Genomic DNA, 20,941 nt, shown 5'->3' on the forward strand with positions numbered 1-20,941 from the left:
GTGTTAGTGAAAATACGTGAAGAAAGGGGAATAGAAAATGTTTAGGGGAGTGAGTTGTAATCTTACACAGGATGACCAGCTAAAGCCTTACTGGGAAGGTAACACATACATGAAGACCTGCAAGAGGTGTGAGAGCAGGCCATGCAGATATCTGGTGGAAGAGCCTTCCAGGCAGATGGAACAGGAAGTACAAAGCCATGAGGCAGGGGCACCCAGTATGTTTAAGGATGTGCAAGGCGGCCAGTGTGGCTGGAAAAATGAGTGATGAGAGAGTAGTAGAAGGTGAAGTCAGAGAGGAAAATGGGCCATTTATGAAGGACCTTGGAGGTCATTGTAAGGCCCTTAGCTTTTACTCTGAATAAGCTGGGAAGCCATAGGAGAGTTTTAAGCATAAGTGTGACATGACTGACTTATCACTCTGGTTACTATGTATTGAACAGATAGAAGGGTGACAGAGGAAGCAAGGAGACTTGTTGGAAGGCAATAATCTAGGTAGGAAAGGTCTTGGATCAGGATGTAAACAAGAAAGGCAAAGATGAAGCCCACAGGATCAGATATGTTGTGAGAAAGAGGGGAATGAAGGATATCCAAGATTTTTGGTCTGAGCAATTGGAAGATGGAAAAACCGTTTACTAAGATGAGAAGAGCAGGTTTGTAGAGGCCGGAAGGGAGATTGCTAAAGCTCAACTTTGAATGATGACTGAGAATGTCTATTAGATATTCAAGTGGAATCAGATGGTTGAATATAAAAATATGAAATTCAAGGGAGAGGGCTGGGCTGGAAATGTAAATTTAGGAGGCATCGGCATATAGCTAGTATTTAAAGCTATGAGACCTAAGGATGTCTCCAAGAGAGATGTAGGTAGAAAAGAGGTAAAGACCAGGACTGATCCCCAGGCTCCTCCAACAGTTGGAGGTCCAGGAGATGAGGAAAAACTGGCAAAGGAGACTAGGAAGGAACATCCAGAGACATACTAGGAAAATGAAGACATATTAGGAGAATGATGTCCAGGAGGGAGTGACCACCTATGTCACTGAAGCCCAATTCGATAATGATGGGTAACTGACCACTGGATTCAGTGGCATGGAGGCATTTGGTGATTCTGATAAGGGCCTTCTGGCATCATGGTAGGAAGGAAAGGCTCATATATAGGTCCAAGAGAGCTCAGCAGAAGAGAAATTGTAGACAGTAAGTATGGGCAACTCCTTTTGGGAACTTTGCAATAAAGCAGGACAAGGAGATGGGCAGAAGCTGCACTGGGAAGAGAGGTCAGAGAGTGTCTTTTCAAATTGGAGAAAAAATGGCATGTTTGCCCTTATGGCTGGAATGTTCTAGTGGAAGGGGAAATTGATGACAGAGGAGAAAGAGGGGAGAATTATAGGAGCAATGTCCTTCAGTAGGTGCCAGAGACTGTGCAACGTGCATGCATGGGGGTTGCCTCAGCAAGGACCACAGACAGTTCAACAATAGTCACGTGATGTGAGCCAAAGGCTGCTTTGGCCACAGATATCCAAGAAGAATAAGCTTTCTGACCTGTTCATCCTATGACTGCTGTATTTCACTTGTATTTTATTTAATTTTTTTATTTTTATTTTTTGGCCGCACCATGCGGCACGTGGGATCTTAGTTCCCCTACCAGGGATCGAACTCACGCCTCCTGCATTGAAAGCATGGAGTCTTAACCACTGGACCACCAGGGAAGTCCCTCACTTCCCTCAAATAGTTGGCTCCTCCAACAAAGATTCGACAAAAGGGGGAAAAACTTGTGCCAAGGGAAAGTGGCACCTTCAGAAACAGAAGAAGCAGATTCCTTCTCTCCTGCCCGTGCCCTTTGGTTCAGGCTGTTTTCCAGGAACTGCAGGGCAGCCTGAGGGGAGACCGAAGTCTGCAGTTATGACTCAGCCCTGAAGGCCAGGCTATCACTTCTCCGGCACGGCAGAGGGAGGAACGCACCCATCTCTGCCTTGGTTCCGGTTGTTATCATCCACCAGGGCCCCAGGCCGGAACTCTCACAGCTACCTTACTTCTTCTCCCTCTATCACCTCCACCAACTAGTCAATTATCAGATCTTGTAAATTCTATTTCAGAGATGTTTACTGCAGATCCCCATGCCTCTTCATTCCCTCAGCATCGCCTAAATCTGCACCCATGTCTTCTTCCTCTTGGTCTATCTCAAGGCCTCCTACGGGTCTCCCTGCCTCCTACTCTCTGTTCCTCCATCATTATAGGACCCCTAGAGTTATCCTCTTAAAAAACAAAGCTGGATTTGTCACATATCTGCTTAAAAGCCTTTTTTGGCTTGCACATGGCTAGAGGGAGGAATTTTGAACCTGGGGCGTATACACTCCCTGAAATCTCAGGTACAATTTAATGTGTGTCACTATGTGTGCATTTTTTTTTCTGGGGAAGGCAGCGGCTCATAGCTTTGCTCAGATTCTCGGAGGTGTCCATGACCTCCACAGGTTAAGAATCATAGGCTTGAAGGGTAGCAGGCAATCGCCCTTCTTAAAATACAAGGTCCCCTGTTATTTGACTTCAGTTGTACCTGCTGTCACTCCTCAATATTTAACAGAACATTTGTTGAGCCAGGCATTTTTGTACTACTAAGTGCTGGGCATTGTTGTGTGTGCCAGAGAAAATGGAGATAAACAACATATGGAGCTTACCTTTCATTAAGGGCTGGGATTGGAGAGGGTATAGAGATAGAAAACAACAAATAAAGAAAAAGAATAACATATTTTTAAAAAACTAATAAGTGCCACTTGGGAAATTGAAGTAAGATTATACGAATGCTAGTAAGAGGCTACTTTAGGTGGTGTTGCAAACTGAACTAGGCCATTTGGTCAATGATAACCCTTAAGTTATTTTTGGTTGGTAATGGGAGTGGCTAAAGAAGTTTGAAGAGGATGAGTGTTAGCTCTCCCCCACAATTTCACAACCATGTTATTAGAGAAGCTACTGCAGACCGAATTACACCCTCACAGAGATATTCATGAACTAAACTTCTACCAGGAGTCAAGCACAAAAACAGTTCATACACCTATTCTGTAGGCTCAAAGGAATCCCAGCTCTCTGTCCTTTTAGGTGCTCCAAAAATTACCAAGATTCCAGAGGCAGGATTCTTACTACGCTGAAAGCCCAACAGCAACCAGAATTTTCCATAATTCACAGCTGGCTGATGATAGAATAACTTGGGATTTGACTTAGAGTATCTCCCCGATGGGTAAAACCTACAGACTCCTCTGGATTCGTATACTCTGTACATACAAGGGAGGGAGAATGTTTCCACACATTTTAGCTAGGCCAGTTGCTGTCTTACTTTTGGTTCTCCCAGAAGCAGACCCCTGAGGCAAAACCCTGGGTACAGCTATGTTATTTCAGAGATTATTTCAGGAAACACAAGTGAGGGAATAGGGGAAGTAGAACAGGGAAGAGAGGAAAGACGGCAAAGGTTTTACTAAGGAGAGAGTTATTGCTGTGAATGGTTGGACCTTAACCCTTCAGGGACCGTCTGGGACACCATGTGGAGCAAACCTCAAAAATCTTTCCACCAAAGGACTGGGAGACTCCCATCTCCTATCAGTTGAAGTTTGCCCCTGGGGGCATTAACTCTCCTGGCTGGACCTGCTTTTAGCAGAGCAAGCTCCAGTGGTGGCAGAGGAAAGAATCAAGCAGAAAACAGAAAAGACACAGGCAGTTGAGGTGGGAAGTGGCCAAGCTGTCAGACACTGTCAACCTCAGATGCAGGTGAACCCAGATGGGCAGAGGGGTTATGGGGTGGGGCACCCTCTCACACGGTTGTTGAAAATTTCACAACAGAACTCATTTCTAATTTACCAATAAAATTCCATTTCTGACATTCACTGTGCTACTTAGCCAAGTGTTGCTGGTTGATCTATAGACAAAAATACCAGGTGCTCTGGCCATGGGCCCCCCAGCCAATGCGCAACCCTCACCCTGCACTGCGCATTCTTTTTTTTTTTTTTTTTTTTTTTTGCAGTACGCGGGCCTCTCACTGTTGTGGCCTCTCCCATTGTGGAGCACAGGCTCCGGACACATAGGCTCAGCGGCCATGGCTCACGGGCCCAGCCGCTCCGCGGCATGTGGGATCTTCCCGGACCGGGGCACGAACCCACGTCCCCTGCAGCGGCAGGCGGACTCTCAACCACTGCGCCACCAGGGAAGCCCCAGCACTGTGCATTCTTGATTGAAATGCTAGAGGTCCCTAGGTTATAGCTTAAACTAGGTCTCACGCATATAATACCACACTTACATGCTGGGGTCTTTTAAGGTAAGTTATAGACATTCTGACAGGTGGGTAGCCAGGGAAGGTGTCTCGGAGAGGTGACCACAGAGCTGAGGTCTGAATGACAAGAAGGAGCCTGCCAGGCAAGGTTGGACATTTTAGGCACAGGGACCAGCTCTTGCCACTCCCTCCCCCTCCCCACTCCTTCTTCCTGGGCATGCCAGAGCCTTTTTGCTTGTCTGGACCTGGAAAACAACGCTCACCTGCCTATATGCCTACAATCTCCTCTTCAGGCTTCAAAGCCCTGCTCAAATATCCTACTTCCTCATAAACTCTCTTTTGACAACTTCACTGGGGTCCTCTGAGCATCCAAGGCACTTGATCATTGACCTTGACCTCTGCCTTAGTATTTATTATGTTGTGTTATATTTTGCTTTTCTGTGTTTGAGTTCTTAAGAAGCCTTGCTCATCTTCAGATCTCTAGTCCTCAGCCCTATGCCTGGCTCCTAGTAGGTGCTCAATAAACATTTGCTCCACGAATGGTATCAGCAGGCTGGGCAGGTAGTCAGGATAATTAGCCAGGGTTGACTCCTCTTCCTAAGTCACTGCTATCAAGTCCTTACACCCCCAGCCCAATGCCTCATCCCCCGCAGTACCAAGAAGGGAAATGGTAAGCATGTCTGAAAGGGAGAAACTGTCTTCTGCGTGCTGAGCACAAGGCAGGTCTTTAGATATATGCTGTGGGGGAGGTTTGGCCCTCCATGGTTTAATGTGTAACTGGTCACCTTTCCTGAATGTCAATTTCTGTTATTTGCCTGTAGCACATTCACCTTGCTCAGTCTCCTTGGTTACAATGCGCAGCTCCAGTCCCACTGCCGTCGCTCCACAAGCCTGCCCACCTCCACTCCATGTTGATTGACGGAGGCTTTGACACCTTGTCTCCAGTGCCAGGGGCCCAGGGCTAGACTTCCCAAGTCTCCTAGACATGCCCCCAAACCGTCCCTGACCAGGGTCCAGCTCCTAGGAGCCCTGGGTGTTCTTTCAGAGTAAGAGCCTAGGGGGCACGGCCTGTCCTGTGCCTTGTACATTGGAGGTACTGAAAGAGTATCTGTGGAATTAAAACAAATTGCTGTCCTTCTGCTAAGTTTCCTTCATGTGAAGATGGCCTGTTTCCTAGAAGAGTTCACACTAACCCAGAAGCTTGCCCACCTTTCCTTCCTCCTTTCCTTCCTTTCTTCTACAAATGTTAATTGAGCACCTAATATATGTCAGGCACAGAGGGGCCGATGGTAAATAAGCCATTCCAGGCATCTCTTTTACAGTGATGACCTCACAGTGGGGTGGGGGAGAGGCGAGTCAACAAATCAACAAGATGACCTCTAACTTTGGGAGATGCTCTAAAGGAAATAAGCAGAGGCCCCAGACAGAGAGGAGAGGAGAGGGGTCTGCTCTGTAGAGGGCAGTCAGGGAAGGGGCCATTGGAAGAGGTAACAGAACACCTGATGAGCAATGTCAGTGTCTTAATGATATAAAATTTTGCTTCCTAAAAACAAAAATCTGCAGCTAACGACATAAAGTTAACATTTCTTCCTTTTGGTGGTGAGTACATAGGTATTTATTACCTGTTGCACTTTTCTGTATTAAAAAAGCTTTCTGCCTTAAATCATCTAATTGAAAAATTCTACTCCAACAGTTCACAATTTGTGACATGTGAGCGGTAGCTCTCATGAATGACAAGTAGCCACCTTGAAGCATCATCACTGGGTCCCTGAATGATCCTCAGACCCTTGTCGTGTGGCCACCCAAGGCTTTTTCCTTTTCTCTTCTTGGCAGACTCTTATTCATGCTTCAAAACCCAGCTCAAATACCACCTTCCCAGGGAAGACTTCTTTTACCTCCTCTTAAGGAGAGTCAGATGTTCTGTGGATTGTGGTTGCTCAGTACATTGCTTATGTATTTCTAATAAATCTTAGCATACTGTATCATAGTTTATTTGTTTGCATATACAGAATCTTCCAAGGCATCGTCTGAATCTCATTCAACTCTTTATCCTTGGCTTCTAGCACAGAGTACATAGTAGCACATTGTAGATTCTCAGTAATGTTTCTCCATGATGCCTGTTGGATGAATGAATGAATGTTTGACCTTCAATCAACAAGCTCTTGAAAGAGTATTAACAGAAGATATTTGCATATAAGGAATATGCTAATTAAAGTTAGTTTTATTTATTCATTCATGCAAACTCAGCAAGAACCCCATTGGGCTGCTGTTAATGTTTAGTGTGATTTACTGTAAGTACTAGAAATGTAAAAAATGTGTTTCTTTTAAAAGGAAAGCCACAGTTCCTTCTGGTTTCCCCCCTCTCCCTCCTTCCATTTGTCTGAATTAGTAAAGCTTTACTTTAGCTCAGGTCTTACACAAGCTCAGGCTTGTGGCATGCTAATTTAATTACTTCTGAGTCTACTGTAGGCAAATACCAAGCAATCTACGGGGAAAGATTATGGAGTTCCAGGTTATTTATTAAGTAAGCCTTGGTAGTCCTTGCGGTGGCAGTGGTAACCCCACCCCTCATACCGACCCCTTGGGTGTCAAGTGCTGGGAGGGAAACCCACGTTTCCCTAGATCTTGGAGTGAGCCAGCAGGAGGATGGCAGGACGCTTATATAAAGACCAGCCAAGACAGAGGGATGCTTAGCTCCTCCCCAAACTCTAGGTTCTTCCTGGAGGGAAACAGATTCATAAACATAGAATGGCTTTCTTTTCTTTCCAGGAAGGAGTTGCCCCCATCATTGAGCAGGTTGTGGGGGAAGTGTAGGTCTGGAGTGGGACTAACTTGGTTCATGTCCCAGCCCTGCCTCTTTCAAGGTGGGAATGTTACAGGGCCCCCCTCTGCCTCAGTTTCCTCATCTGTAAAATGGGGATGAGAATGGTATCTCCACTTCATAGGGTTGCTGTGAGGATCAGATAAGCTAACATATGTAAAGTACTCAGAACAGGGCACATAATAAGTGCTCAGGTGCAAAAGGAGTTCTTCAAGAGACCCATTCACAAGGCCCAACTGATATAGAGAAAGAGGGTGATCTTCATTGCTACCGCTCGTCCCTTGGCTGTTTCCTCACCCCTGTCCCGTCTACCTGGGGGTTATTGTGGCCTAACTAAATGAATAGTGTTTTGTAAATTGCAACAAAAAGTATACAGGGTTTTTTTTTTCTGGCCCAAAGACTAACCATTTGGGGGAAGGGGAAGGTTGGGGCTTGGATTACAGCAAAGGGGAGACAGTACCAACTTATCATACACAAATCAGAGACAAATGGAATAACCAAAAATCAAATTCACACTATTGATACTGACTGATGTTTGTGTTTAGGGATTCTTAATTTATGAAGTCTCAGGATTTTTCTGCTCATTTACACCCAGTTTACATTAATTAACTGGCTCCCAACTTGCATTGCCATATTTAGCATGAACTCTCCCCGCCCCACACACACCAGTACATCACTTAGAACGCTTGGGGATGTAAGTAATGGAAAAAAAAACGAATAGGGATTTAAGTGATTAAAACACGCATTATCTCCTATAACAAGAAGTACATGATTCCAGGGTCGATTTTGGTTCAGCAGGTCACGGATACTCTCAAGGACCCATGCCTTTTCCCCTCTTGTGCTCTGCCATCCTTTGCATATTGGGCTTTTCTCCTTCAAGCTTCTTTCTTCATGGTGGCAAGGTGGCCTCTGCAACATTTCCCATCTCTCTCTCTCTCTGTGTCGCTTGCAAATGTCGCTTCTCCCCAAACAGACTCTTCCTTAAGTCTTACTGTCTAACTGGGACATAAGGCAGCCTCTAGCTGTAAGGAAGGCTGGGAAAACCAGTGGCATTTTCAGCCTCTACAGTGTGTGATGGGTCCTGGAAACGTACTGGGAGAAGACTGTAGGGTAGCCAACCAATCATGTCTGCCAAGCTCGCTCAAGCTCCTCTTCTAGAATTCTCATCTATGTTCCCTTTTCCCAAAACCCCTCCCAACTCACATTAACTGGCTGGTTATTTTTTCCCTGGGAAAGGGTCTATGCCTTCCTAAGTCTGTTCTTTTTCTGGGGCTGCTGCGTATAGCTGCAAAGGTAGTGATCTGCGTGATCCTAGGAAGTTCGTGTGGACCCTCACGTGAATGGTGCCTCCTGGGACTGTGCAGTGCACCACCTACTCCACCAGCAGCACTGTGGACCATTTCTCACTCATCCTACATCGATCTCTGACCTCACCCTTCACCTTCTTACTCTATATTTCGTAATTCATCAGTTTTCATTCGTTCAGTCAATAAACCTTTGTTGGTTACCTAGTAAATGCCAGGACCTGTGATAGGCATTGGTTGGTAGTGGGACAGAGGATGAAATAAACATACAAAAAACAAGTCCTCATCCTCTAGCAGCCGCATCCCAGGAATGGCGACCAATATGTGAGCAAATATGTACAGTACCAGGTGATAAGTGCTATAGCTGAGTGTGCCACAGAATCCTGTAGGAGTACAGAGGAAGGAGTGGCTGAAGTTGGGAAGGGCTTCCAGAGGAGGTAGCATTGGAGCTGGGTATTGAAGGTTGCATGCTATGTTCCGGGCAGAGGTATGAAAGAGAACGCAACGTTGTAGAGGAAAAAGCTCCACGTGGCAGGATACAGTGAGAGATGTAACCAGGAATATAATACACAGAGCAGAATTATTCACTATAGATTAGAGCCAGACAAAGGACTTGGATTTTATCCCATGGAATGTAGAGAGCCATGCAGGCGGGAATCCACGGCAGAGATGGTTCAACAGTGGCTAGGAGCACAGCCTTTCCAGTTAGGCAGATGTGGGTTCAAATCCTGACTCCCACTGGGTGATCTCACTTCATTCTCTGACTGCCACTTTCCTGGATGATGAATGGGGAAAAGTATCCCTGCCCGACAGGGTAGTCGTAAGGATTAAATAAGGCAACGTAGAGCTTTACACAGACCCTGGCACACAGCAGGTGCTCAGGTCACGGTGCCTTATTTCCATGATCACCGCTTTGCTGTAGCATGAGGCAAATACACAAGAGAAGACGGTACACGACTCAGGGCAAAGTGGCATGCGGTGGGTGGCTGGAAGGAGATGTACTGTTGGCGGTGGGGAGACCAGCAGGTCAGACCCCGGTGGACAGGGAGTGCACAGGCAGGACGTCATACTCATGAAGAATGAATACAAATTAGGGGAGAGAGAGAGGGAAGGCAGTAGAGCTAGGAATGCACCCCGCAGGGAGAGCTTATTGATGGGACACCCGTGTAGCCTGGGTGAGCAGCAGGGCAGGGTCACTTGGGGTAAAGGAATGGGAGAAATTGGGGGTGGGGGGCTGGGCCTGGGGGGTTCTTGATTTGTGGACTTGGCCCCTTGTTAGGTCTCCTGTTATTCCCCCATCCCTGTTCTGGTACCTCCCCTTCCTCTAAGAGTGTAGGACCCCCCCAAGAGGGTTGCAGGCCTGCATCCAAAGGCTGGGCCTGGCAGTTCCCAGGCAAATGGGGTTCTTGGTCAAGAGGTTCTGCGTCCACTGAAGGGGGATGGGTATTTGCTTCAGTGGGGGCATCTCCTTTCATGGCCGACCGTCTAGGAGGGGAGCAACTGCCCCTCACACCTCCTCCTCCCATGCAAGACATCGCCAGCCCACATCCCTGTGGAATGCCCCCCAGAGGGAAAAGCCAGCAGTGTCCCGGCTCCGCCTGGCCCTTGTGTGGAACGCCAGTGCCCACGATGGCTGCTCCCTGGTCTCCTGCGTCCCAGTGGGAGATGATTAATGGCCCAGCTGCACCTGTGCTGCATTTAGGTCTATTCCTGAGAAGATAGATTTTTCTTTCCAGATCAAATGAAGGCAGGCCCTTCCTGGGCTGCGGCGGGTCCTTGCCCACCCCTCCCCATGGCAGTCTGTGAGGGAACTCTGAAAGGTAAATGAGTTGATAAGCCGGTGAGAGCAGGCATGACTGTACCTTCAGTGGCCCTTGTAAACAGCATAAAGTCACCTTGATGTGCCAGGACTAATGACGTTGGGGCAAGCCATACGGAGTCCAGTGGCACCAAGCCAGGGCAGGAGCCTGCATGCCTACGGCATGAAGACGGGCTGTCAAGGCTTCACCTCCCTCTGAGTGGGTGTCTTTCCCGAGGTGACACCCACTCAGCTGTGTCTCATATTGAATGCAAGCCCTCCTGAACTTTCAGCTGCTTCCTCTGTAAAAGGCGATGTTATGGGTTGAATTGTCTTCCCCCAAATGATGTTCAAGTCCTAACCCTCAAAACCTGTGAACATGACCTTATTTGGAAATAGGGTCTTTGCAGGTGATCAAGTTCAGGTGAGGTCCTTAGGGTGGGCCCTAATCCAATATGACTGTGTCCTTACGAAAAGGGAAATTTGGACCCCAAACAGACACATGCACAGGGTGAACGCCATATGAACAAGAAAGCAGAGGTTGGGGTGATGCTTCTACAAGTCAAGGGGATGCCAAAGTTTCCGAGCAAATCACCAAAAACTAGGAGAGAGACCTGGGACAGATTCTCCTGCATTCCCTCAGAAGGAACCAATCCTGCCAACTTCTTGATCTTGGACTTCTAGCTTCGAAGAATGTGGGACAATCAATTTCTCTTGCTGTAAACAAACTGGTTTAGGGTACTTTGTCATGGCAGCCCTAGCAAACGAACACAGGGAAATAATAATTCTCCCCTTAGGTGTGTGTGAGAATGTCACATGGGGAACCCATGTGAGGGAGCTGGCACGTCGTGGGTGCTCACAGAGAACTGTCAGATCTCCACGCCAGGAGGCTCACCCTAAGACACAGGGGCCAAGACCAGGGTGGAGGCCCACAGGTGGAGGCTGGTGGACCACATGAAACAAGAGGTGCCACAAAACGGTCAGGCTCCTGTTTCTATAAGACAGACATGTGGGCGCAAGAGGTTAGGAGGAGGCCACACGTTACGTGAGTTCATTTACAGGATTTGTCCACAGTAGGCAAATCCATTCAGACAGAAAGCAGATTCATGGTTGCCAGGGGGTGGGGGGAGGGAGAAGTAGGAACAGTGTCTCCTCTGGGGGTGATGAAAATGTTCTGGATCCAGATAGTGGGGATGGCTGCACAGCACTGTGAGTATATTAAATGCCACTGAACTGTGCACTGTAAAATGGGTAAAACAGTGAATTTTGCGTCGTGTGAATTTTAAATATTACGAAAAAGTATATATTGCATGCTAAAAAAAAAGGTTAGTACAGAAAACTCAAGAAGTCCCAGAGTTGAAATCACCTTTGAAGGAGGAAGGAGAGCTCATAATCTCAGGGAATTATAGGTTCAGTAATCGGGGTTTCAGTGATACTTTGGTCACTTTTTTCAAAGCCGTGTTCTGGTCAGCTGCTGGATAGTAGCTGGAGGTGGGATCCTCAAGTCTTCCGGGATCCTGAGATACCAGAACGCTCAGAATACTCAAGGTGGGCAGAGAATCTCTTGGGAAATGGGAGGGGGTGGTGGACAGAGGGGCGAGCAGGTTATGAACCTGGCCCTTTGGGTGGTAAGGGGGTCAGGGTCCTCTGGGCGCTCCCATTCTTCGCCTCACCCGCCCCGAAGCTCACACACTAAAGCCCCCAGGTCCCCACACAGTTTTCTCTTCCTGACCTCTGACCTCTGGCCAGGCTCTGCAGGCAGAGCCCTTCTTGTGGTCAGGTGCTCGCCCTGACAATGCTACCGCCTCTAGCTGTGGGAGAAGAGCCAGAGTGCACTGAGTAATGTGGCAAAGGTAGGCAGAGGTGTGCACGGGGGCTGATAATGCTCCCCAAAGCATTTATGGAGGATTCTCATGTGACGGTCACTGTTGTAAGCGTCTCCTTGCATTGAGTCATTTTGTCCAAGTGACAATCTGAAGGAGTAGACACTTAGAATTTCCACATTACAGATGGGAAACTGAAGCACAGAGAAGTTATGGGATTTCACCAGTTTCCCAATACTAAGTGGAAGAGGCAAGATTCCAACCCTGGGAGCCCCGATCCAGAGTCTGTGTTTTAACTGCTGGGGGTGTGTCTGCGTGTGCATCTGCCCAGGGCGCCTGGCTCTTGAAGCTAGAGAAGCTTTAGATGAGAAAACGGGGCTATTAAGAGCCTCCTGAAAGCAAAGGCCTACAGACTGCCAACAAACACATGAAAGAATGCTCAACATCATTAATCATTAGAGAAATGCAAATCAAAACTACAATGAGGTATCACCTCACACCGGTCAGAATGGCCATCATCAAAAAATCTAGAAACAATAAATGTTGGAGAGGATGTGGAGAAAAGGGGACGCTCTTGCACTGTTGGTGGGAATGTGAATTGGTACAGCCACTATGGAGAACAGTATGGAGGTTCCTTAAAAAACTAAAAATAGAACTACCATACCACCCAGCAATCCCACTACTGGGCATATACCCAGAGAAAACCATAATTCAAAAAGAGTCATGTACCAAAATGTTCACTGCAGCTCTATTTACAATGGCCCGGAGATGGAAACAACCTAAGTGTCCATCATCGGATGAATGGATAAAGAAGATGTGGCACATATATACAATGGAATATTACTCAGCCATAAAAAGAAATGAAATTGAGCTATTTGTAATGAGGTGGATAGACCTAGAGTCTGTCATACAGAGTGAAATAAGTGAGAAAGAGAAAGACAAATACCGTATGCTAACACATATATATGGAATTTAAGAAAAAAAAATGTCATGAAGAACCTAGGGGTAAGATGGGAATAAAGACACAGACCTACTAGAGAATGGACTTGAGGATACGGGGAGGGGGTAGGGTAAGCTGTGACAAAGTGAGAGAGTGGCATGGACATATATACACTACCAAACGTAAGGTAGATAGCTAGTGGGAAGCAGCCACATAGCACAGCGAGATCAGCTAGGTGGTTTGTGACCACCTAGAGGGGTGGGATAGGGAGGGTGTGAGGGAGGGAGATGCAAGAGGGAAGAGATATGGGAACATATGTATATGTATAACTGATTCACTTTGTTATAAAGCAGAAACTAACACACCATTGTAAAGCAATTATACTCCAATAAAGATGTAAAAAAAAAAAAAAGGCCTATAGTCTCCCATGACGACGACCAGCATTTCAAGGGCGCCCCTCGTGATCAGAGGGGTGCCTGATGGTTATCAGATGCCCCACCCCCAACCCCCGCCCAGGGCCGCTCAGCGGAGCAGACACCAAGGCTCGGGTTCACTGGGAATAATGCAGAGATCAGCCTGGAGGTAAAAAGCCAAAACCGAAGTCCCACAGGAGCTTTCTAAGGAGGATGCCTTTTAGGAGGTGTGGCTTGGTTCAGTGCATTCACTGAGCGCCTACTACAGACAAGGCATGGTGCTGGAGGCCAGGAGGCTCTGGGAGAGGCTGCAGCCACAGGGAGAGACTCATGCATGATTTCTGCCAGAAGTCAGGGAAGGGTCAGCAAGAGTCCGAATGGGCGCAGCCGAAAAATTTGAATAGAAAGCAGATAAGTCTTCCGTCTGCATCGGAAGACAAAGGTTTTCCCCTGAGAACGAGCCTGGCAGTGAATGTGGGTCCAAGTGGCCATAGCCCGAGTCATCAGCATGGGAATTGGTCTACAACCCTGCCTCTCAGCAGGGTTATCGGACTTCCTAGCAACTACACTCACCGGAGAAGCCCGTGAGTGCTCAGCCCTGATTAGAGGGAGTGCTTGGTGGCCACACTGGCCAGGAACCCAGAACACAGAAGTTCTCAGATGAAACTATGGATAAATGTTGTGTCAGTCAGACAGTATCTGCCTAAAGTCCTACTCGTAACTCTCTACCTTCCTAGGGGCACTCTCATAATACAGACATTCTTCTAGAGAGAATGTCTTAGTCTAAACGCGTAACTCAAATGGTGGGTATCTTAGGCATCACTCATTCATTCACTCATTCATTCATTCATTCAATCAGTTAGTCAGTCAACCCACACCCAGGAAAGTCTTCCTATGTGTCAGGTATCGTGGTAGCACTGGAGATGCAATGGTGAATAAGACGAACACATGTCTTTCCCCTCTGAGACCTTATATTCCAATGGCAGGTTTTTCATGGAAATGTTTGAGGTCCTGCATATTAAACGGGCTTTGACTTCAACAGCCTGGGTACCCTTAGCCTCAGAGTTTCTGTTAACCTGGAGAGTAAAGAATTAGATCTAACGTGAAGAGGCAATTCCACTTCATGTTTTTTTAAAGCTGGAGATGGGGAAGTTCTAAGGGTGATGAAGTGCCACCAGCAAGGGGCTGGGCCTATCCATCACTCTTCTGGAAGCGGGGAGCCTCACCTGAAATTCCGCCTAAATCAGTGCGTACAGGTAACCAGATCATCAAAGGTAGAGGACCCTTGTGTGATCAAAGCACGTGGTCTCCAGATGGCAGGATGGGAGTCCCCGGGGTGATCAAGAGCTCACCTGGTTACTTGTTGGACGTTCACACTTCTGTCGTTTCTCCACAACTCTCCGGAAACTTTGCCCCGTGGCTCAGCTTTCAGAGATGGGCTGGACCGCCCTGGGGAGGCTGCCCCACTTTTGCAGAAACTGGGGCAACCAGTGTTTCTTAGAGACCCCCTCAGTATCCCAAAGACTGGGGCTCATTTCCCCAAGAAGAAACTTTTTCAGACGGTTCAGCCTCCTAGGAAATCTTTCTAGAAGAAGCAGAGACAGCAATGCCCCCATGGCCTTTTAATCTTGGGCAATTCTTCTGTCTGGAATGTCACCCCCTGAGCTTTTAAAAACCCATTATGTGGTGCGAGTGGGCCCACTGGGCCCTGCCTCACCAGGCACAGGTGACGCTGTCCCAACCCCTCACCTGCAAATCCTCCCCCCACCCTTCCCGGCTCCAGGAGCCTCCTGCGTGTCCCCCAAGAAGCCTGCCTGGCCTCTGGGCTAGGAAAGCTCTGTCTACTCCCTCCCTTCCTCCTGATCTGGCAGGAGGCATGGAAACTTTCGTGGAAAGCACTTGTGCTGACGAATGCTCCCAAGTCAGGACTTTGACTCCAGCCCTGACCGGGCCAGGGACTCAGGGATGTGGGGCGGGGCCTCTCCTTCAGGGGGTCAGGACCTCCTGCCTGTTCCCCCCCCTTGCTGTCTCTGCCGCCGACCATCACTCCTTGGCTCTCCGGTGACACCAAGTGACTGCTCCACCACCAGAGAAGTAACTGTCTTCCACACTTTCTCTCTTTTTTTGTCCTCCCTGCCCCACCGTCTCCTCCTGCCCTTTATTGTATATTTTTCTTCCCCCCCTGCCTTTCCAGTGCCCATCTGTGTAGTCTGCATGGAGCTCTGCGGAGTTGAAAGTCTAGAGCCTTTTGCTGTTTTGTTTAAGACCTGGTTATGGTTGTGGGATTTTTTTTTTTTTTTGTCAGCTGCCTGTTATATCAATCACGGAGTCGGGATCTATTTATAGGTTGGGAGTACTGTGTCCTTAGTCACAAAGAGACACAGACAGGGGACTGTCAGCTGGTGCCGGAGGAGCTGAGCAACAAGCCATCAGCAACTGGAAACAGCTGAGGGAGAGACCCTTCCCTGCCAGCCCTGTCCCCTCCCCAGCCCCAAGCATGTAAGTACCAGACTTCTCCCTCCCCTCTGCCCCAGACTCTGCCCTGGACCTTCCTGTCCTTTTTCCCACACACCCCCCCTTCTCTCTTTCTCTTTCCCTCTCTCTTTTTAATGGATAAAAATATCTCCGCATGCCTGCTCTTTCATCCTGGGTTTCGGCACCATTGAGCATCTCTGGGTGGCCCAGAGGAAAATGTTGCCTCTCACAGACTGTCCTGGGAAGGTCAGAGGGACCCGGAATGGCTGGGTGGGACAGTTATACAAACTCATTTAGAATCAGTACGTTCTCTTTTATTTTTATTTGTTTTCACTGAGAAAAAGTTAGTAAATCAAAAGGGCAAGGGAAAGTTTACATGCGACTCAGCGGGTGGTTGTCTCCCAGCATAAAACTTTTATTTACTGGCAGCTCCGGCACAGGGTGAGCTGGGAAGGTTCCAGAGGGAAGACCCATTTCACACAGGACAGGTGATGATGGAGGGCTGCCGGCAGGTTCGGGCTGAGCCCAAGAGCTTCCAGGTTCAGGGGGAGTCTTGACAGTCCCAATGGCCAGCTTCTCTATAGCACCTTAAAGGAAAATGACTTTTTTTTTTTGCTGCACAGGGCGAGTTTGCTTTGAGAAGTAGGGATGAGAGCTGACAATTTGTCTGGCCTTCCGGGCTTTCGTTGGCTCACTGATTTGGTGTGTTTTCTTCATCCTGAAAGGGGAACTTGGGCGGAGGGCAGGTGGGGAGGAAGAATGTCTGAAAGGACAGAAGCCAGGTGTGGCGTGCCATGGAGCCCTTGCTCTGCATCCTTCCCGAAGGAAGAAACTTAATATCACGATCCTTGTCAAAGCCATGCTTGTTTCAGACACTCAGAGCACGGGCTCTGTGAGCACACTGGAGGCTCCTAGAGATGGCAGTCCCCAGGCATTGTCCACTGGTCCACACAGCTAACATGCCACCAGCTTCCTGTGGAACATTTGGGACTTTAGTTTCCGGAAAATGCACCAGTGTTAACTAAAAATGCTACACTTGGGGAGATTTGCTATATATTATTTACGAAGAAATAGTAGTACTATTTAGTAAATAATAAATATAGTAAAATTTAATTTACTAAGTTTTGAAAAAGAATGTGATGGTGCTTAAGGTATATGATATACAACTTTTAAAATGCATCTCTTTTTACGAGTCGAAAAATCCCTGAGTTTCTATTTACTAAAACAATGCTTACCGTATACTGTATTGCTAAGGACTACTTCTTGGCTTGTTTGGGAAAACAGTATCCCAACAAAACAATCTTCCCAACAATTTAAAAGCAGTAAACAAAGCAGACATGTCTGGCTTGCTTTTGATTAAAAACAAAATTGTTTTAGCAGCAAATCTAACGATGAAAGTTAAATAACATGGACACACACATATATTTAGAGAGGCAATTTGGTCTCATTTTTATTTTGACCTTTATGAAACTTTTGCTTTCCTTCTCTTGGTTCTTTATTTTTACCAGTATTTATTTAAGGTTATTAATGCCTTTAATCCATTCATTCATTATTTTGGAGGACAGAATGGGGATCAGGAAGGAATAAGAGATTAGAAAGTACACTTCACATGTTCACTATATTCATTGGTAGAGAAATTAGAATAAGGAGTTTGGTGTAAAATCGGGGGAAATGTCACTATTTCAAACCTAGTAGGGAAAGTAAAGTCCCAGAAATTGAGAAGAAAAAAAAAAAAACAGGAATTGAGCATATTATATACATAGCATTATTATTTTCTCTATTCCAAGGACTCTGATTTAATAAACATATCCTGCAAAGGTTTCCCACAATAATACTGCAGTGGGATTTGGTGGGTGATCATTAATTAAAGCTCAAGTGAATCAAACGATTGAGACCTTGCATTCAGAAATCTCAGCAGTCAGCTGTTGGCAAAATTGAACTGTTACGACTTTCTGATCTCAATGGCTTTTTAGGAAAAGTGTGACATTTTTAAAACCTTTTCATACAAGAGCAAACTGTTCCCTCCCCTTCTCAACATGCACCCTGGAGCCTGCTGGCCGTTGATTAAATGCACTGGGAGAGAGTCCCGAATTTCTGAGCAAGTCCTATGTTCTCATTAGCGTTAACAGTTGAGAGGGAAGAATATTTGTTGGCACATTTAGACAAGAACTGCTCCTTCCTTTGGCCACCTGTGGCTGCTTTTAGGTGGGATGGGGGCTTGTTTGGCAGTGTGATGGAAGGCCTGGCTTTCATCCTCAAGTTCAGGATGTGGCTTTTCCCCTTTGGGCTTATTTATAGCGATGCACTTGGGGAAACTTCAATGTATTTGCATAAGGCAGCCTCTGATTACTTAGTTTCTGCTTCAATAACGATTCATTTTATGTGGACCAAGCTGTCGTCAATCTCATTTTTTCCCCAAACTGATTGCTTACATGCAATTGGTCACAGGGCTGTCTGTGACTTCAAGTCTGGAAAATCTCACCCATTCCACCCTCATCTTTGTTTATTTCTTTGATGTAAAGTTGCAGTTGCCTGTGTACATGCTGTCGTTTTATGTGTTCCCCCTCCTCCCTTAAGCTTGTGGAAACCCAGCCCTGACCTCCTCCCAAACTGGGGACAGTGGGGCCAAGGAGCAGGTGGTTTGGATGCAGCAGGCTCAGGTACAGGACCATCAATCTCGAGGAAGAAGGAATCGCAAATACCTGGAAAGCGCTCCCCTCATTCAAACAGTTTTCCAGAGCTGAGGTCTCTCCAAATATCCCACAAATAAAAAAATGGCAGCTGGCAGGATTTTTCAACCACAGGCCATGTACAACTCTTTCTCCCCATCACTTCACCTCTACACTGTATCTGTCCATCTTTTTCTTATCTCTACTTTTACATTTCATTATCTTCCTGCGCGCTGTCGCTCTCTCTCCCTCCCTCCTCCTTTTCCTCCCCCCTCTCGCCTTCCCTGAAAAACACATTTCTATCTGGCACAGAAAATAAACTCAGATTGTGGGTAGTTATGTTAATCTAATTCAATCCTCAGCGGGTTAAGAGTGAAATTCTAATCGTGGAGCTGTTGAGGGCTTTTTTGTTAATGGCTTGGGGATTACATTGAGTTAAAGGCTCATTTCCTAATCAAACAGAGAGGGAGAGAGTGACTCCGAATATTTATGAGTCTCCCAGTGAGAGTTTAAACATTCAACTCCAAAAGCAGGGTTTCTGCAGGAGGAAAGAGTTAAAGCCCCTCAGGGCTGCTGGGGGAAAAAATTAAACCGGTTAAGCCATCAGCACTTTCAGGCTGCTGTACAACTTGGGCAGAGTGGAAGGCGGAGGGGAGAGAGGGGAATCATTTTACGATTGAAGCTGGAAACTGTGACAGAAGCGCCGAAAAAAAGTCCCCCGTAACAGACACGGATCCTGGGTTCACCAAGGGCCTGTGTGCCTTCAACTCCCCCAGTCAATTCTCCTCCAGTCCGGAGGTGAGCTTGTGGAGACAGGAGAATGGCTCAATTTACCAGCAGTGAGAGAGTTCCCCCAGCTGCCTGGTGAAGCTGGCGGGCTGGAGTCTCCCCCACTTCCGTCCTGTCTCTGAAATGCTGAGGGCTGGCTTCCCCTTCTAGAGCAAGTTCACATCCCCACAAGCTCCCCCTTTGCTATGTCATCGGTCTGGGTCCCTCGGTCCCTTGGCTTCGCTCTCTGCACACCAGGACCTCAAAGCCCATCTGGATGGCTGTGCCCAGGAGAAAGCAGGTGGAGAACGCCCATCTCCAGCCAGAGAAGGCAAGGAGCAACTTGACCAAGGTCAAGCAAAGTCAAGGCCAATCTGAGGTCAGGAGTCTTAAGTTCTGCACAAGCATACGATAGAGGAGAGGGGAGATTCAGAGCCATAAGGCTGCCAAAAACGTGCCCTGGCTCCCCCAGAGTGCAGTTTCCTTCCCCAGCTTCGGGAAAAAGGGCAGGAATCCCTTATACAGGAGGATTCTGACTGCTCTGTGGACACTTGGCCTTTTTTCTCCACCAGCCAAGTGAGCAGTTTCTAGTCCTTTCGCTTGGGTCTTTTTTCCTGCTCCACAAGGTCAGTCGGCAGAGGCTCTGGAAGCCACCTTTCTGTCCACAGGGTCCTTTTGTTCCCCTCCAACCTGGGCACCGATCTTTCTCTTAGTGCTTCATGCTCAGGGGCCGTGAGGCCTCTTGTATTTGCCCTTTCTCGAGTCAGGGTGGCGTTTGTAACTTGTCTACACCAGCTCTTCTGCCTTGCTTACCTGGTTGGCATCTTCCTCTTCTTGGGGCCCCAGCTGATGTCCCTCCATCATCTCATTCACCCCTATGGGGCAATTGCCCCCATGGGTCTCCCTCACTGTACCAGGAACCCCCAACTGCAGGGGCTACGTGACATTCCCCTTTGTAAGCCTAGCTCATCCTTGCTCATTCCTGTCCTCCTGCCCTGACAGGTGCCTCCTGCGGACGGCACGGAGCTGTGGTTAAGAGCGTACACTCTGAGTCAGAGAGCCAGAGTTCAAGTTCCAGCATCACCTTTTCTCAGCTGTGAGACTTGAGCTCTTAATCTCTTAAGGTCTCGATTTTCTCATCTGTTAAATGGGGATATATAGAGCCTACCTCATAGGGTTGTCGGGGAGATGAAATGCATGTGAAGTGTTAGCCCTTTGCCCTATGAATAAGTCTTAGCCCTTTTATTTGCTCAGCACAGAGCAGTCACTTCTGCACACATCATGTCACACCACTAAAAACAGGTCCCTAGCCTCCCACTAGGGGCTATATCCTAGTCAGTTGGACTGCCATGACAAGACCCCACAGACTGGTGGCTTAGGCAACAGAAATTAATTTTCTCACAGTTCTGGGGGCTGGTCCAGGATCAGGGTACCAGCATGGTTGGGTTCCAGTGAGGAGCCTCCTCTTTGTAGGCCATCTTCTCATTGTGTCCTCACATGGAGGAAAGAGTGAGAGCTCTGGTTTCTTCCTCTTCTTAAAAGGACATTAATCCCATCATGGGAGCCTCACCCTCATGACCTCATCTAAACCTAATTACCTCCCAAAGACCTCACCTCCAAATACCATCACATGGGGGATTAGGGCTGCAACACACGAGTTTGGGTGGGGACACAAACATTCAG

The 20,941-nt window shown here is 47.5% G+C and overlaps 1 protein-coding gene and 1 pseudogene across 2 annotated transcripts in view; one reads left to right on the forward strand and one right to left on the reverse strand.

Moving 5' to 3' along the window:
- The window catches only part of LOC114905071, a 28,825-nt pseudogene extending 13,946 nt beyond the window's left edge, over positions 1–14,879 (reverse strand).
- A 500-nt stretch (positions 14,880–15,379) lies between these two features.
- Positions 15,380–20,941, forward strand: part of ESRRB (estrogen related receptor beta) — a 171,456-nt gene continuing 165,894 nt past the window's right edge. The window contains exons 1-2 of one of the 2 annotated variants that reach the window (XM_029239080.1): positions 15,380–15,440; positions 15,693–15,845. In XM_029239080.1, coding sequence (XP_029094913.1) covers positions 15,844–15,845 — 2 coding nt within the window. In that variant the 5' untranslated portion in view covers positions 15,380–15,440; positions 15,693–15,843. Of the gene's footprint in view, positions 15,846–20,941 lie in introns of both variants that reach the window. The other variant, XM_029239081.1, reaches the window with a different exon arrangement.

The sequence above is a fragment of the Monodon monoceros genome, unplaced genomic scaffold, assembly GCF_005190385.1.
Source record: "Monodon monoceros isolate NGI ecotype Baffin Bay Population unplaced genomic scaffold, NGI_Narwhal_1 Super_Scaffold_21, whole genome shotgun sequence".
Taxonomy (NCBI): Eukaryota; Metazoa; Chordata; class Mammalia; order Artiodactyla; family Monodontidae; genus Monodon; species Monodon monoceros.